This window comes from Adiantum capillus-veneris, chromosome 8, assembly GCF_014529385.1.
Source record: "Adiantum capillus-veneris isolate H3 chromosome 8, ASM1452938v2, whole genome shotgun sequence".
In the NCBI taxonomy this organism is placed as follows: Eukaryota; Viridiplantae; Streptophyta; class Polypodiopsida; order Polypodiales; family Pteridaceae; genus Adiantum; species Adiantum capillus-veneris.
The window spans coordinates 151,787,936-151,805,468 of NC_140938.1; the positions used below are offsets into that span (position 1 = coordinate 151,787,936).

At 47.9% G+C, this 17,533-nt stretch overlaps 1 protein-coding gene across 2 annotated transcripts in view; it reads left to right on the forward strand.

Annotated features, from left to right (window-relative positions):
- Positions 1–17,533, forward strand: part of LOC147453170 (uncharacterized) — a 127,071-nt gene that overhangs the window by 14,575 nt on the left and 94,963 nt on the right. For both annotated transcript variants that reach the window (XM_086518648.1, XM_086518647.1), the window contains exons 4-7: positions 14,648–14,707; positions 14,808–14,852; positions 14,947–15,152; positions 15,229–15,714. In XM_086518648.1, the coding sequence (XP_086374774.1) occupies positions 14,648–14,707; positions 14,808–14,852; positions 14,947–15,152; positions 15,229–15,714 (797 nt within the window). The remainder of the gene's footprint in view (positions 1–14,647; positions 14,708–14,807; positions 14,853–14,946; positions 15,153–15,228; positions 15,715–17,533) is intronic.

A 17,533-nucleotide genomic window follows, 5' to 3' on the forward strand; every position in this document is an offset into this window, starting at 1 on the left:
TGCTGTGCGAGCCAACCCTAAACGAAGCTACACCTGCTGCCTTGCCAACGTGCATGCTTAGCAACCTCTGCCCTCGCATCACGCTGACAGCCCCAACACACGCTCGTGCTGTCTACCCTGCTTTAACTTTGCTCGCGAACCCTAACAGACTAGCGCAAAGACAGCCCCAACTCACATGCGTGCTCTCCACCCCGCACCAACCCTGCTCATGAACCCTTACAGAGACCAGCAGACCAGCACTGCTCGCAAACCCTAACAGATCGGCGCGAGCTACCACTAAATGAACTTCCACCTATTAGCTGCCGTCGTTAGCTACCAACTGCTGCTGTTGCCTGTGCTTTACCCATTGGTGCTGCATGTCGTTCACGTACTGCAGATTGCCTGGTGCACATTGAGCCACAGAGAAGCCACTTTTTCAACCTTTAAATTCTTTGCAATTGCTGCCCTCAACAGGGTCATTTTCTGTTGAGTCTTGCAATAGAATTCTGGCTCCATCCTTCGGTTTTGTTACAACAAAGGCTTTGTTACATTTCCTCTTTTGATTGTGAGAGAGAGAGAGACTTTACTTCTTTTTGAGAGAGAGTGAGAGAGAGAAATGAAATGCTATATCAAACGTCTTCAAAAGGCCAAAATGACCTATGAGACCAAACTGATACAATCTTGGTGGATCTAATCCAATATCTGGGTACAAAGATAAAAAAAATGAAGTGAAGTAAAGTGAAAGACTAAAATCATCATCATTATCATCAATGCCTGAGGATGCCCGGCATTGGGCGTTGCTCGAGAAAGTACTGCATCGATTGTTGAAGAGCTTCGTCAATGTCCGCCTCTGTAAATAGTCATATTGGGCGTCTCCCATGTGCTAGAATAGTCCTGATCCTCTGATGGAGCCTCCGTTGATGTCGTGGTCGCTCTCGTAGACGTGGCATCTAGCTCTTCCGAGCTCAATGGCTCTGTTTGTTAGGTGCAACGGAATAATCGTTTGCGCTTTGCTCAAGATGAGTGCTCCGAACTGTGCTCAAGGTTCCTTTTAGTTCTTATGGAAGGTAGAGCCTTCTGTTCTTAATGGAAGTGCTATGATCACGAACAAAGTGAATGGACAATGTGCGTGCAAGTGTATGAGACTGAGAGATAGAGAGAGAAGAGAGATATGACACCAGAGACGTAAAACCCTCCTCCGAAGGCTCCACTCTCGTCGGCGAGAGTGGTCTACTTTTTGATTGCACAAAGTGGTACAATGCGTATGCAATGGATTGATGCAACTTGGACTATGCCGATGACGACAACGACTTGATGGCTGAAATCTGAGATCTTCTCACTGCTGAATTTCGGGACTGTTTCGGTGGCTGAAAATGACTGTTTTGGCTGCGGTTTTATGGGCTGAAAATGGGGGAACTGCTGCAACCAATGGGGATGAATCTGCTGCTCTGCTATAGGCTGAAAATGCTGTGGTTCTGATGTCGCTGAGGCTAAAAGACCAAAAACGCTGATGCTGGCAAAAACGCTAGTGCTGATCTGGGGTTGCTGATGGAACTCCAAAAACGCTAATGGCTGAAATTGGAAAACGCTAGGGTTGCCTGATGATGGGACGATCATGCAATGGGTGAAATCTCCAGGAAAGGGGAGATTGGCCTAGCGCTAGAAAACGCTAGGGGTGCTGAGGGGGTACTGCTGAGAAGTTGCCTGTTGAGTGGGAAGCTCCTGCTGCCTCTTTTGCCAGAAAGTGCTAACTTGGGTTTGCTTATATATTAACTTAGCAAAATTGCCCTACCTACTTTTGTTTGAAAGTCACTTAAAAATAATAAGTGAAAATACCAAAAATAGGGAAAATAGGCTAAATGCACTGGAAAATTCCCCTGACTGAATATGATGGATTCTGAAGGGAATACTGATGATCATGCTGTGTGCAACCAGAGGATATGCATCTACACTCAGTGACTGGGCATGCACGGTCTACGAGTAGACTCACAAAAGTGCCAGATCACTGCTAATCTAGATTTGACTGGATTGACTGAACCCTGCTGTGGTGTAGCTTGTCCACGGACACATAGGGTTGGGATGTGTCACGTGACACTATCAATGTCAACTAATATAGCTCTCATATAAGTGCGCTCTGAAGTCTGCTGTGAAGCATGCTCATCTAGCTGCTGAGTCCTTGCTCTAAAGAAGTTAGTAATCTCCCTCTGTGAATGTCTCCCATTGCATGATCTCCTCAAGACTCTCCATGTGTCGTCTCCACAGCTCTAGCAAAAACAACCCGAGGCATCTCTGATCCTCATATCTCACGACTCTAGCCAATGGGCCAAACCCCTCTCTGAATAGATAGTGAAAGCGGCCTCGTATCTCATAGTATACCGAACAATGACGAATGTGATGTAACTCTGTCTCTCGCTCTATATGACACAACTGGCATATCCTGGCCTCTGTTGGTACTCTCCTTAATTTGCTAGTCTCAATCTCTAGCTGATGCGATGATGTGTGTGTGTGTGTGAGAGAGAGAGAGAGAGAGAGAGAGAGAGAGAGAGAGAGAGAGAGAGAGAGAGAGAGAGAGAGAGAGAGAGATGATGATGATGATGATGATGATGTTGTATTTACGTCCTCGGGGGGCCAAAATGACCCATGGGACCACAAAATAATCTACAAGATGCTCCCCTCATGTGTGTAGAGGGGGTAGTGGGCTAGTAGCTTTCCTGTGTGTTAGTGTTGTGTGATGATCCAATACTTTGGCAAAGTAGATGCCTAAAGCTACTGGGGAGGGGTGTGTCCGAGAGAGAAGCTCCTCAAAGGTGACATCCCCTTGCAATAGCAGTGGGAAATCAGCACGGATGTGTGCGTATGCTGGGCACTCGATGGTGACATGGGCCTCGCTTTCCACTTTGTTTAAATTGCATTGTGTGCATGTCCTTCTATTTTCCTTAATATTCAGCCACCCTCCTGTTTCAATCTTGAGCATGTGTGATCGCGTCCGCATCAAAGTAATGGCCCGTCTTGCCCGGTGGGACATAGGTGTCCTGATATGCATCTGGGTGTCCCCAGTCTTGTAGGTCTCCCAATATCGTGTATTGATGTGTTTGCCGTAGTATTCAAATTTGGACCTGTGTACTACTGTACTCCATCTAGTGTGTAGGGCTTCAAGTATGCTTCTGTCGAAATTCAGCCCATGCTCATGTTCAGTGCCTTCCTCTATATGCATGTCCACATGGTCTCCCCCATTCCATCTAGAGAACCATTTCCGTATGTCTTCTACGAGATTGGATGTGAGAAATTTACTCTTGTAATTCTTTTGCGGTTTACATCCGGCTTGCCATGCCATGTGGGGTAGACGGCTCTCCGGCATCATCTTAACTTTCATGAGGTATCTGTGTACCCTCTGTAAGGCTTGCATTTCCAAGGGTCTCTTGCCTGTCTCCAAAAGCATCACTGAGTATGGGATGGTAGTTTTGATCCTCATGTGTCTACAGAGGAATTTTTTCTGTATCTTTTCAATGTCATTCCAAGTGCTAGCGGGGATACTCCCCCCCCATACCTCTACACCGTAGAGTATTGTTTGGACCACGCATACATCAAATGCCATAGACTTGATTTCCCATCGCTTTGTGACACTTTGCTTGCATATGTTCTCAAATTCATAGTATTTCGCTTGTCTTGCATCAATTCTGTTTTGCGCGCAACTTCCCCATGCATGGTTTGAAGGTACATAGATGCCCAAGTACTTGAACCTCTCAACCGCTTGGAGTGTTTGCCCGTCATATGTGATGATGGGCTGATTCTCATTTCTACATGTGTGGATTGACATAACCTTTGTTTTGGCTACATTGATTGACAAACCCGTTGCATTGCAAAATGCATGTACTGCATCCAAAAGTTTCTGTAGGAGGAGGGCCTTGTAGGCAAAGAGAACCACATCATCGGCATATATGAGGAGAAGAAGCGTGAAAGTACCAATGCTAGGGTGATCTCCCCCCTCTCCCATAGCCTTGTTAATGAAATCATCAAGCTTATCTATGCATAGTCCGAAAAGTGTAGGTGACAAAGGGCATCCTTGTTTAACTCCCATAGTGCTCCTGAACTCTTGTGAGAAACCTGTGTTTGTCTTGAGTTTATATCTGACCTCTTGGTAGAGGCGTCCCACTGCTGCCCTGATATGCATAGGAACTCCCAGAGTTTCCATACGTGACCATAGCCCTTGACGGGGTACTGTTATATTAACGTCTTCAAAAGGCCCAAGTGACCTATGAGACCAGAAAGTTACAATGTGGTGGATCTGATACAAAGTCAGAGTAACAAACTAACATCGGGCATTGGCGGATCTCATTAATCTCCTCCATGGTCAGTAGTCTGACCGGGCGTCGTGCATGCCTGGCCAGAGTGCTCCGAATCTTTTGATGAAGCCTCCGTCGATGCTGTATAGTCCTCCGCAGTAGTGGGCGCCTGGATTTCCCCAGCTCAATCGCTCGGTCGATCAGTGTGCCTCTGGTGTGAGACAGAAGTGAGCTTTGCTGTGGTAGTAGCTCTTGCGGCTGTCCAATGTCTGCACTAAAGAAATCTGTGATCCGTCTCTGAGACTGGCTAGCCTCTCCACTCATCAGACTCTCTCTGTGTCTGCACAGCTCGAGCAAGAACAAACCAAGGCATCTCTGATCCTCGTATCCCATGACTCTGGAGAGTGGTCCAAAACCCTCTCTGAACAAGCAATGGAAGCGGCCTCGTATCTCGTAGTAGACAGGGCAGCGGCATGTGTAGTGCAACTCTGTCTCAGGCTCCATGTCACACAAGGGGCATGTCCTGGCCTCTGCTGGTACTCCGCTGTATCTCCCAGTCTCAATCCACAGCTGGTGAGAAGATGTGCGTAACTGACCAATAGCTCATCGTATCCCATGAGACAAGTGGGTGTCCATGTATCTGGGTCTCGTCACAAAACCATCCTCCGTAAGTTGGAGAAGATGCTCTCTGTAGAAAGCCATCTTCGTGCCCAGCTCCTGTGCTGACTGTATCCATGTCCTCTTGGTGTCTAGCTGGGTCAGGTCTTGGCATATGAGCCTGGCGATCTCGGACTGTGTAAGAGTGAGAGATGGTGCATCTAATGAGTACTGGAAGGGTGGCAACCTGTCTATGCTGAACCCATGCGCCTGAAACCATGATGTCATCTCCCCATACCAGCATGCTGTATCTCCCTGCATGGCTAACTGTTGAGAGGACTCAAAAGTGCAATGCGAGCATATCTGTCTCTAGGAAGTTCCCACATGCGGTGTATGAAGGAGACCGATCTGGTGAGCACCTCAACCACTAGTTGGGGGGGGGGGGGGGGGGGGGGGCGCTAGCTCTGTTCGGATAATGGCACGTGGTACTGATGCCTTGGCTCTAATGAGCCGCGAGATCATAGAGACGAGAGGTTTCTACATGCTCCCCCATCCATCAGTGCTACCCGACCTCCCGTGATGATCCAATGAAGGTCCCCATATCTCAGCTCCATATAGCAATGCAGAAGTCACCAAGGTGTCAAAGAGCCAGAGCTTTGTCCGAGGCTCCTGAAACGTCTGAGGCTCCTGAAACTGAATCTGCGAACACATCCTCTCCAATCTACCCAATGCTGCATGGGCTCTAGTCAATCTGGTCTCTGCTGCTCTCCTGAGTGAGAATGCAGATCTGCTAAAAACCACTCCGAGGTAAGTGTAAGCATCTGTGTACTCCACAGTCTCCTGGCCATATGTGAATGTAGGTGTTGACCTCCTAATCCATTGTGGGGTGGTATTAAACACCATAACCTTGGTTTTACCAAGGTTGACAGACAAACCACTTTCGTGGGCAAACCTATGCAAAGCATCCAAATGACGTTGCATCCCCTCCGGAGATTCCGAGATCAACACAATATCATCAGCATATAACAAAAGTGGAATCCATTTCCCTGCCAACTGTGCACCTCTATCACCATCGCTCTCAATGTAGTCAAAAACCTCATCCGCATACATACCGAATAGAGTAGGAGAGAGCGGGCAACCCTGCTTCACCCCAATTGTGGAGTGAACCGGTGTAGATAGTCCCTTAGGGGTGCGTACATGCCCTACTACTGATCTGTACAATGCCATGTGTCAGAAAGTGATGACGTGTCTGCCCGAGAGCATGCGGGAAACCCTAACCTTGATTGCTGCTGAAAACCCTAATTCTTGAAACCCTAATGTAAACCCTAAAATCTGCCAGAAATCCTAACCCTAACCCTAACCCTAAAACCTGCAAACCCTAAAAACTGCCAGAAACCCTAACCCTAGGGCAGCAGGCTGAACTCCCGGAAAAAGCACAGACATGATGACGTGGCAGGATCCCGCTTTTTGCGGCGCCAAACAGGGAATTTCCGAAAATTGCGCAACTTGCTTTTCTCTACTCAAGTATGAGAAAGAGAGAGAGAGAAAGAGAAGTCCTCTGCTTTATTTGACAACTCAAGAGAGCTTGAGATAAGAAAGAGCCTTTGCTTTTATTTAGGCTTTTGATTTGAAGCTTTTCGTTTTGGGGCTCTGCTTTTAGCTTTTGATTTGAAGCTTTACGGGGCTCTGCTTTTGGCATCCCTTGTAAATTAAATATGTGAGTCGGGCTCCCACTCTGCAGAGCATCTGGACGCAGAGTCTGAGAGTGAGACCCAATCCACTCTTGTACTTTGAACTGATTAATACATAAAGAAATACCGAGAGGGGCGCTAGTCTTTGGGGCCAATATCTCTAGGCACGGAACTCCGCCGGGCCAATGCAAATCTATTGTGAACTGTGAACTGTTTTGAAGTGGTTATTTAGTGCTGTCATGATTGATTCTTGACTTGGAGTGTCCAAGTCTGGTACACCATGATCCCCCAAATGAGCTCTGTGGGTACTCCCATCTCCTGTAGTCTGCGCATCAATCTAGCTTTGGGTACTGTGTTAAAGTCTTTGCGGAAGTCCACAAAGCAACAATAGATCCGTCTCCCATGAGATCTACCTTCCTCGATGATGGCCCTGAGTGTCAAGATATGGTCAAGAGTAGAGAAGCCTCTCCTGAACCAGCTGCACGCATTCCTTCCCTCTCTGCCCATCTACTCAACTGCTGCTCAAGAATGGATGCATACAACCGTAGAGAGCGCTTTGATGGCCACCACACCTGCACCGAGCGTCACAACGACTGCCCAGGCACCTTTTACTTGGACATATGACTTGACTATGGAGGACCTAACCAGTATCGAGGCGACCACTAGACATTACTTGGGTTGGACACTGGTTGGGCGAATGGTGGGCCTCTTCCTTTCATGCGGCACAGTTCTAGAGTGGCTCGAATCTGCCTTCGGTGGCTCCGAAGGCAGCATCTTGGAGCTCATCATGCTGAGCCATGGCATCTTTCAGGTGCAGCTTTTGGACGACTCTTGTGCCGAGTCTCTCTACAGTTGCTCTCCTATTGTTGCAAGGACCCGACTGTTGGTTTTAGAGCGCTGGACACCTAGACTTCGATGTTGAGGAGTTTGATCGCTAGCAAAGGATCCCTTACTCCTGTAATACCACTATATCTGCTTTATTTGTATGGACATAATACCAGATTAGCTTCCACTTGTTGTGGTTGCACAATCCACGCACATTATACATAAAACATCTAAGAGGAGAATGCATCTGTACAGTATTTACAAGAGAACCACGAGGCACAATCATCAAGAAGAATCGCCCATAGGCACATCTGCCTCCATACTAACAGTCAATAAAGCGGACTCCATATGCGTTCCTTCTGGGGGATTTTGATGCATCGACAACGACACAAATGTCGACCCGAGTAGTGCCTCTTTATATGAGTGAACCACTCTATCCCATGCTTCAACTAGCGCTTATGATCATGAGATGCAGATGCAGAAGTTCCACCACTTCTCTCATCCACAACGGGTACATAATTTCTTGAGACAGGCAAAACATGAGGCTTTGCAGTCTTCTTTGGAGTTTGCCAACCGTTAGTGGAATCTCTCATTTTGGCTTTACCTTTGGTAGCAGCCTTTGCAGTACGATGCACATTGGCCAAATTCTTAATTTGGTCTTTACCCCGTTTGACCTGCATGCTTCCTTTAAGGACCTTCTGCGATAGCATGATAGAGCTCAGAGGAGTTAGAGTCGGCAGCAGCACACTGATTAGTAGCGACACAATGATGAGCAGACATCGAGACAGGTACGTAGACTTGGATAGGTTCAACCTGCCCTTGTTTTTAGAATGCAACAAGTCCTCATTACCACACGGCATTATTAGAGCAGAGTTAGCTACCCCACCCATGCTAGTTGAGGCTATTTCCAGACAGTTTGCCTCTTTCAGAGGATGAGAGAGATGCCATCAGATAGACTCACACACACAGCCTTCGAGGCCTTTTGACATATTTTAGAGTCAGGCGAGCTTGGTTAGAGAGTGGTTTGGAGCACATGGACTAGACATGGATAGATTACCATGCTTCGAGTATGACTTGGGCTCATCCTTCATCCAACTCTCACACAGTGAGAGGAACACAATACTTAGACGGGATCTAAGGATCTAAAACAGCTTTACATCAGAGAGAGAGACCTGGATTGCACCTAGTGTTAGGTGCGGCAGAATTGTGAAATGGTGACAAGATCTTTACTTCTTTTAAGTTTTCTTGCTTGAATGTGTGCTACTTAGCACGACTCACGAGTGGTGGCTTCTTTAATTCCCTCTAGAGAGAGAATGAGAGAGAGAGGTAGAGATGTGGAGAGAGAGAGAGAGAGAGAGAGAGAGAGAGAGAGAGAGAGAGAGAGAGAGAGAGAGAGAGAGAGAGAGAGAGAGAGAGAGAGAAAGAAAGAAAGAAAGAAAGAAAGATTTTTAACGTCTATGTCAGGCCGAAATCGGCCTATGAGACAAATCAAATGTACATGGTGTGTATGTCATCCGTCTATCGGAAAGACAAATGAAACAAAACTAATACAAAACTGAACTGAATGTAGGTAGTGGAGTATCTGAGGAGAGATGGAGCTCTATCTCTAGGGGTATATGCATGTCTATCTCCCTCTAGAGAGAGAGAGAGAGAGAGAGAGAGAGAGACCCGATGGGGCCCGAACAACCCTCTCAAGGGGCCCCCACACCATTGTCGATGTGGTATTTGCTTTTGATTGCGTAAATGGAATGTACACACATGCAATACCTCAATGCAAACTGTACCGACTCGTGGGAATGTTGCCGCAGTAACTCTTCAAAATGAAGCACCTTCGGGGCTGATTTGATGTACCTTTGCATCCGTCTTGATGAGGGGTTGCTGATGGCCACCAAGGGGTAAATCTGGGGCTGATTTCCTCTCCCGATGTGAGAGGAAACAAGGGCTGAAATCTGGCTGCAAAACGCAACCGATCCGTCGTGCAAAGCAGGGCTGAAAATGCAGGTGATGATGGAGCCGATGATGGACAGAAATGAGAGCACTCCATGCGGCGATGGAATGGTCGAGGAGAGGCTCAATGGGCTGTCAAAGGTTCGAGCTGCAGCAGCGAGGCTAGTGGCGTCAGACCTGGGCCGGTTCCGACGAGGGAAAGGGCTGAAATCTGAGAACACTGGGCTGAATTGCTGATCTGGGCCGTTGCTCGCGGAGAAATGTCAAACGCCAGGCTTGTGGCTGTTGCAAAAACGCTGGGCTGTACTGCAAGCTGATGCAAAAACACTGGCTAATTTGTAGCGCTATCTCCACTTATGAGAAAACGCTGAGGCAGCTGCCTCCTTTATCTGAGCTCCAATGTAACAGCTTTCTCCTGATGGACAGGAGAAGAACAACAATCTGCTGCTCGGGGGACAAGTCCAAACCAACTTGACAACCCAAGTACCGAACTGCAGTCCCTGGAGGAATCCACCTGAAACCCTCTCCTGGCATCCAATCTGGCACAGGAGCACTGCCAACCGAGAAAGCCACTGTCTTTTTCCAGTTGATCAGTGCGCCCGATGCACAACAGAAGGTCTCCAAAGCCTCCTCACATCTGTGTAGATTGGCCTCCTGGCCCTCTAAGTACAAGGCTGAGTCGTCGGCAAACTCAGCGTCCAGAAGCTCATCTCCTTGAATAGGGGGTGCTAAGCCCCTCAGACCAACCTGCTGTGACACCAAAAATCTGCTCATCGCCTCCGCATAGAACAGAAAGAGAAAGGGGGCAAGAGGACAACCCTGTCTGACCGATTGTGTGAGCATGAAGCGCTCACCTCTACCTCCTGCCAAAAGCACCTGACTGTGAGCCTGTCTGTACAAAGCTGACACCTCTCTGATCCAAACATCTGAGAAGCCCATCCTGCGTAGAGTGCCCTCTAGAAAGTCCCAGTCAACTCTGTCGTATGCCTTCTCAAAATCGAGAAGAAGAATCACAAGGTCCTCCCCACGAAGCCGTGCCAGGGCAGAAGCCTCCCAGAAAGTGAAGATGTTGTCAAGGCTACTGCGTTCCTTGACAAAACCTGTCTGAGTCCCATGTATAAGGCTCTCCAAAACTGGTCGAATCCTCAAACTCAGAGCCTTGGCAAGAATTTTGTAGGCTGAGTTGAGGATGGTGATGGGGCACCACTATCGAATCTCATCCAAGGAGCCACCCTCCTTTGGAATGAGGTAAATCAGGCCCTCACTCATGCTATCCGGCATCACTCCTGTGTGCAGAATGTATTGAAAGGCACTACAAAGATCTGGGCCAAGCAGGTCCCAATACTCCAAGAAGAAGCTGGGAGTTAGCCCATCCTCACCTTGACAGCTACCACGAGGGAGGGCCCTAAGAGTCGTGTGTAGCTCCTCAAGCTGAAGAGGCATCTCTAGCCTCTGGCGCATCTCCTCAGTCACAAGACAAGGCATCTGTGCCCAAACCTGCTCCCTACATGCATCCTGCCGCTCTGACTGGGGCTCAGCCGACAGTAACTCACGGTAAAAGTCAGTAGCAACTGCACGCATATCCTCGGGCTCACAAACAACTGACCCATTGGGTCTCCTCAACTGATTGACCTTGGCATGCGAGTGCCGAGGTCCCACTGTCTCAAAAAAAGAACCTGTCACTCTGTCACCCACCTGAGTCCACTGAGATGCCTGTCGGTGAAAGGCAAACTCATGACACCTCTCCTCTGTGCAAGCAAGCTCCTGTCGAGCTTGCTGTAACTGCTCCTCCAACCATGGACTGTCTGGATGCTTCTCCTGCATCCTTTATAGTGAAGCAATGCCTTGTCTGAGACGCTCCTCCTTCTCTCGCTGCAGCCTGTTGAGCCAGAGACTCCTGGAGAAAAAAGTGGCTAAGCTGAGCTAGGCCTAAGGCCACTCTGTCTACAGGTAGAGCTTGGCTGTCCATGCCCTTTGTCCAGAGAGCCTCTACCCTCTCTCTGAGTGCTGAGTCCAACAAGACCCGCTCTGGGATGCGAAGCATTGTACTCCCACTCCTCTGCCTGTCTGCCACTGTGAAGATCACTGGTGCATGGTCCGAGAAGGATGTCCCTGCCAGGATGCCCACTGATCCCCCCAAGTCACTGAACTGGTCACTAGTGTAGAAGCGATCTATCCACGATAGATTCACTCCTCCCACTCTGCGGTCCGATCTAGAGAAGGCAAGACTCGCTGGAGGCCTCACAAAGCCAGAGTGCTGCCATGTATCTGAGACCCTCAAAGTCATACACAACCTCTCCCAAGCTGCTAACTCGACTCCATGCATAGTAGCATGGCTGCCTCCAATCCTATTAGAAGGGTCCTCCAACATGTTGAAGTCCCCTCCTATACACCAATGGTGGTAAAGACTCAACAATTTGTGACCAAAACTCTGCACGAGCACTTGCCACATTGGGCGCATAGATGTTCAGGAAGCCCACAAGGCCACCTTGAACCTGCATAGTAATCCACTGAGCCCTGCCTGGCACAATAATCCCTCTGCCCACAATGGCCTGCTGCAATGAGTCCGCAATAGTCATACATACCCCACCTTGGATGCCTCCAGGTCCAAAAGCAGCTGACCAAGAGTTATCATATCGTCCACGCAAAATCTGACAACATCGCCGAATGCGGCTCTCAGACAGATGGTGCTCCTGAAGCATAAGGAGATCAATCTCTCCTCCCACAAGGCAGCGCTGAAGCTCCTGACGCAATCGGCCCCGCTGTCGCTGAAACTGGGGCCCACCTAGTCCTTGCACGTTCCACAAGACGATCCTCATGGGGAGCGAGAGAGAACAGATGCTGCCGCAGTAGCAAGACGGGCTATCTTCGAAGCTGGCTTGGATGGGGAATAATCCGCATCTGAGCGTCCTCTAGATAGGCGAGACTGCAGTGAGTGCCTAGCCCAAGCCCAAGCAGAGTGAGCCGTGCGTAAAGCAACCTCCTCTGTCTAGGAGTCCTCATGAATGTATTACATAGCAAGGCAGACACTGTGTATCAACAAAAAAGTACACCACAATGTGCCTACATCCTGCTGAGTCTGGGGGTGTCATCGCAAACTTGGCCAGTGGCCACAAAGTCTGCAGCAAATCTGTAACTCCAAGTTCTCCCATGTGGTGAGAGAACTCGAGAACCTGTGTATGCAACCATCCCACCACTGAGTCGAGGGACCACTCTGTCTCGGCCCTACCACAGAGGGGGAAGGAGAAACCAACTACTGAGTCCAAGGCCTCTATCCCCCTAGTGGCGAGGAACAAAGCGTGGACCCTGAAGCAGACTGCCTCGCGGTCTGCTGCGGAATCGCCGAGAAAGCGAGTGAACCCGTAGTCGAAGAAATCCCAGCGGCGTCGGAGGTCAATGCTCGTCAGACCACGAGGGATAGCTGCAAGGGAAGATGCCTGAATCTGCAGAGGGGGCCGCAAGAAGGGATGACCCTCTCTCGCTAGGCGACTCGTGGCAAAAGCACTGCCAAGAGATCTCCTAGCCGCCGGCGAGGGACCAGTCTCCTGAGTCGACTGTGAAACTAGAGCAGGAGGGGGGGAAGAAGGAGGGGGGGGGGGGGGGGGGGGGGGGGGGGGGGGGGGGGGCGGAGGGGAAGAGGAGCGGGGTGGGGCGTTATAGGACTTTCTGGCCAGGTCGGAAAATTTAGGTCAGGCCGGTAAAGTGTGCAAATATGCACATCCGGGCATAATTCACTGCTTGGTGAACCTTTTGACGACGGACTAGACCGACACGTTCCTCTAACATAGACTTACATGCTCGTCATGTCAGATGCCCACCAAAGTGTAATAACATCTGTCAAAACGCGTGTACAAACTATTTATGCAAGAGGGTTCCAAAACTAGAAAATTTAATCTAATGGACTTGTTTGGACATGCAGGTCCTGCGGATAGGCTCACAAAACTGCCGGTACTAATCCGCCTAGGATTCTAGACACTCCTACCTAGGGATATGTGGAAATTTGACTCTGTAAGTCGATTAAGCATGTCCACGAGGCACACAGAGCGATGTGCACGTGTCACCTAGATAGTCTCTTCCCCCGAAGATGCTGCATTATAGTGAGAACTTCTTGACCATGCTAGACGAGGGGTTCATTCAGAGCCCAGGTTACATGGACACATACATGCCACATGGTTCTTTCGTGGGAATTGGTCTGCTCCGGGTATCATTGAACCAGCTAGAGATAGAGAGAGGAAGGGCTGCCCATACCTCCCGAGCTGAGAGGTTCTGCCAGCTTTGCAGAGAGGGTGACTGAGGATGAGGAGCACTTTGTTGCAGATGTAGAGCATATGAGAGTATGAGAGACAAATATGAGGCTCTTTTCACTAGGCAACCCACCCTACAACAAATCATGGAGTCTAGAGACCAGTGCTAGTTTGACCGTTTTCTAGTGGAGATACATAGACAGAGAAAGTGCTGGCACCTGTAGCGGCACTAGAGGGTGGCAAACAGTCAGCTTACAGATTCCTTCCAAAGGACCACACCTTCATTGCCACGTGTCACGCAGACAGAGAGGGGTCACCCTACAACAATCTGAGACGGCCAGAGCTAGGAGATACCCTCGAGCTCCAAGATACAGTGTGAGGATCTGTGTGTGGGAGCGGTGCGCGTGGAGAGTGCGGTAACGAAGGAGATGAGAGGAAAGGGGGACAAGGTGTGGGTTTGATATTTCCCACTTTTAACCAAGATCTACCAAAAAAGGTATGTGTGTGAGCAAATGCTTGCTTTTAGAAAAGCTCATGGGGCCGTGAATAGGTGCTGGGGAATGCTGGCACTGTCTTGATGGCGTGTGGCCTTATGCGAGCTGTGAGACGTAGACAGGTGAGATAACTAACATGGGAGATTGTGAGGCTGGGGCTGTTGCAGAAAGATGTCATGAAGAGGGGTGGGGTTGCCGACATGCAGATTGATTGTCAGGGGCTGTTGTAGGAATTTTTCACTAGGGAGGGCATGGGCCCTTGAGAAAAGGGGGATGGGTAAAAAGAGGATAATAAATTTTATTTTATTTCATGTTTTCCATATAGTATCATGCATCAACTAATAAGTAAAACTGGTAGATGACAGCACTGAACAAAACTGGATGATGGGTGATATACAATGTTCTTGGCTGAACTGTGGACATATAGAGGCTCCGAAAATGCATTCTAAACCTGGCATGCTATAGATGTACAAAATGCTCTTTATGGAGGAAACTACTCCCCTCCTGAGGATATGTTAGGTTTAAGAACAGAAGATAAAGCTTCTTTTTTGTATATTTGGCTTAAGATGTTTATTTCTTACATGTAGGCTCACTTGGTCGAGAGGACTCCTTCATTAAGTGAACTGAATGAGATTGTTTATGGCCAGGTATAGAGCCATTGCGTACTGCAGCTTGGGACAGGATATGTCGTAACAGCTTGTCTGTTCCCAAGTATCTGATCTTTTTGTTGTGATATCTGACTGGCAGGACCATGTGATGCGGGATGATCGCTCATACATTTTTGTATTAAAGGTTGTACATAAGTTTCCTCTTTAATCTAAGTGCTACAAAAGTGTTAAGAACACCTGTCTCTCGCTCATTTAGTCTTTTTTGCCCTTGTTTCTAGGTTGCTGACAATGCAACACTGTATGGAGTTTGTGTGTATGTACCTGAACTGGTGAAGCAACCACCAGGAATAATGGCCATAAACTCCAATTCCAGCTTAAAGAGTGCACCAGCACCATTAAATCGGTTTTGCTTGACCACTCATCGATGCTATTGCCTTCTTACAAAGCTTCCTTTTTTTGATCTTCATTTTGAATTTTTGAGCAGGTAATTGTCTGTAGGCTTTCATCTTCACAAAATCTCCTTAGGATATCTTTTGATATCAGAAGATTGTTGTGTGCAGCATTATTACCCAGGAACGCTTAGAGAGAATAACAGAGCATGTTAATGAGATGGCAGTAAGCCCCTACCAGAATGGTGCGTGTGAAATTGGTGCTGGGGCAAATGGGAATTCTTCTCCATGTCCAGAACAAAATGGCCTCATGTCTTATCAAGGGATGGATTCGCTGCCATTACCAGATCATGACAAGGAACGAGCATTTCATTCGCCCAAGGAGCCTAGACACACCAGTCTCGAGGGCCAAGCAAGTTCTGCTAACGGACTGACTACACTTTCTTCTGCTGCCAGTCAGGATCCTCTAACAATAAGTGATCTTGCTGCAGAGGAGGCTGTAAAACACGCACAAGCTAATGGAGAGCTATCACATTCTTCAGAGCTCAACAAGGATGCAAACTTGAGTGGACATTTGGATATTGTTGAAGAGAGGGGGCCATCTACAGTCACTGAAGCAAAGCTGCATCGTGTTGACAGCATGGAGTCAGTGAACAGGTACGGTTCTCTCAAGAGGGACCTTTTTTGTTTCGTCATGCCATTGAAGAATTGCAGCTTGAGTTGATAGATAGCTCCTGTTTCTTTCTTTGGATTTACATTGTCTGTTCGTGTGGTGAGCGCACATGCATGTTTTGTCATTTTGTCAAGCTACCAGCATTGAGCCTCTAATGAAATACCTACCTCGTGTTCTACCTTTAGGATAATACTAGGTGAGCTACTTTAGTGAATGGTGCCATAGCTGACAAGAGAGGTTGCCAGGTTCTAGGGCCGTCTGTAATTGATCCTCTTGTTTGTGGTTTGGAGAGGAGTGTCACATCCCTTCTCCCCCCACCGTCCTTCTACCCTTTCTCACAATCCTTCTCAGATGCTAGGTGAGCTATCTAATTGACATGTTGCATGTTTCAATTGCTGTATGTGCTCATTACTTCTATGTGGGCTATTTTATTGAATGGTTTGACATAACCCACAAAAGATCTTGCATGTTTGAAGTGCCCTACATGTGCTTGTTACTTGTTCCATTACCATGCCAGCCTCAGGTGTGTGTTGCAATTCTCTTTTGATGTGAGGTGGGAATTTCTGTTTCCAAAGTATGGAGGTGAGGGGGGACTACATCATAAGGGACAGTCCTTGGCTAGAAGGTACTCTCATAAAAATATTTTTGAAGAAGAGGTATGATAAAATACAAAATCCGAGGAAAAATTGTAGACAATTATCTATACTGGTGCTACTTACATGTATAAGCTTTACTTTATAGAAAATAGTTTAAAAAGTTGAATTAACTTATTAAGTTGTGTGGGTATGACACACAAGTTTCGTACAGTTCAAAATGTGTAAATTCAAGCTGTGTCACATTATATATACATGTCTTAAGATAATCAAAAGTACAGATATTCTTACATTGCGAAAGAACACAGACTAAAAATTCTCAATCTCACATGAAAGACAGAAGGTATAAAACTGCGCTTTACTCCAAAACTTTGTGTCCATATCATTAAATCATAACTAAATGCTTGACAAAAACACAGTTAAATCATCTATACTTTTATTTACATGGTTGTTTGGTGGCAAGTTCTTATTTAAGTAAATAATGCACGACGAAATTTCAAAATGCATCTTGACTTATAAAGTTTATATGCTAGTTTGGATCTTCAAATGATATGCAGTTGCTTGTTTTTAACATATAGATTTACTTTGGATCATAGCTTCGCACCAAATCAACGTAAATTCTTATCAATGAGCAATGACAATGACAGAAGGTAGAACCCTGATGCAATAGTTTTTGATGCCTGGCAAAGCTATGGCACCCCAAGTTATTGGGTACAAACACTCTTCAAGAATTCAAGTGGTTCCAGTCTACTTCCTTCCATAATTACTGGGAAGGACAGTGCTTCTAACATTCTTGCTGCATCTGCTTTAAGGAGATTCGATGATGACAATGGCTTAGAGTCTGTTGATATCAAGGTTCAACTGTTGTTGCCGGTCTTTGTGAAAAAGTTGTTGCTCACTGAAGGCTCTAGACCAGAGCTCGCTGCCTGCTTTGCTGGCTCGCCTTCATCCCCCTTGCGCTGCTCACCCGCCAGCTCGCTCGTTGCCCTGCCCATCCCCTTCCAACCGCCCCGCGCTGCATCCCCTCTCATTCGCTGCCCCCGGCGCTGCCTCCCACAACCCTCCTGCTGCCCCTCAGCCCGCCTCCCTCCTGCTGGCCAGCGCTATCCACTGCTGGTCTTTTCCCCTGCTCGGCCACCCCCATTGTGCACCATTCCCCCTCCCCCCCCCCCTCCCAGGCCTCACTCTTCTTTGCCTCGACAGTGACGTT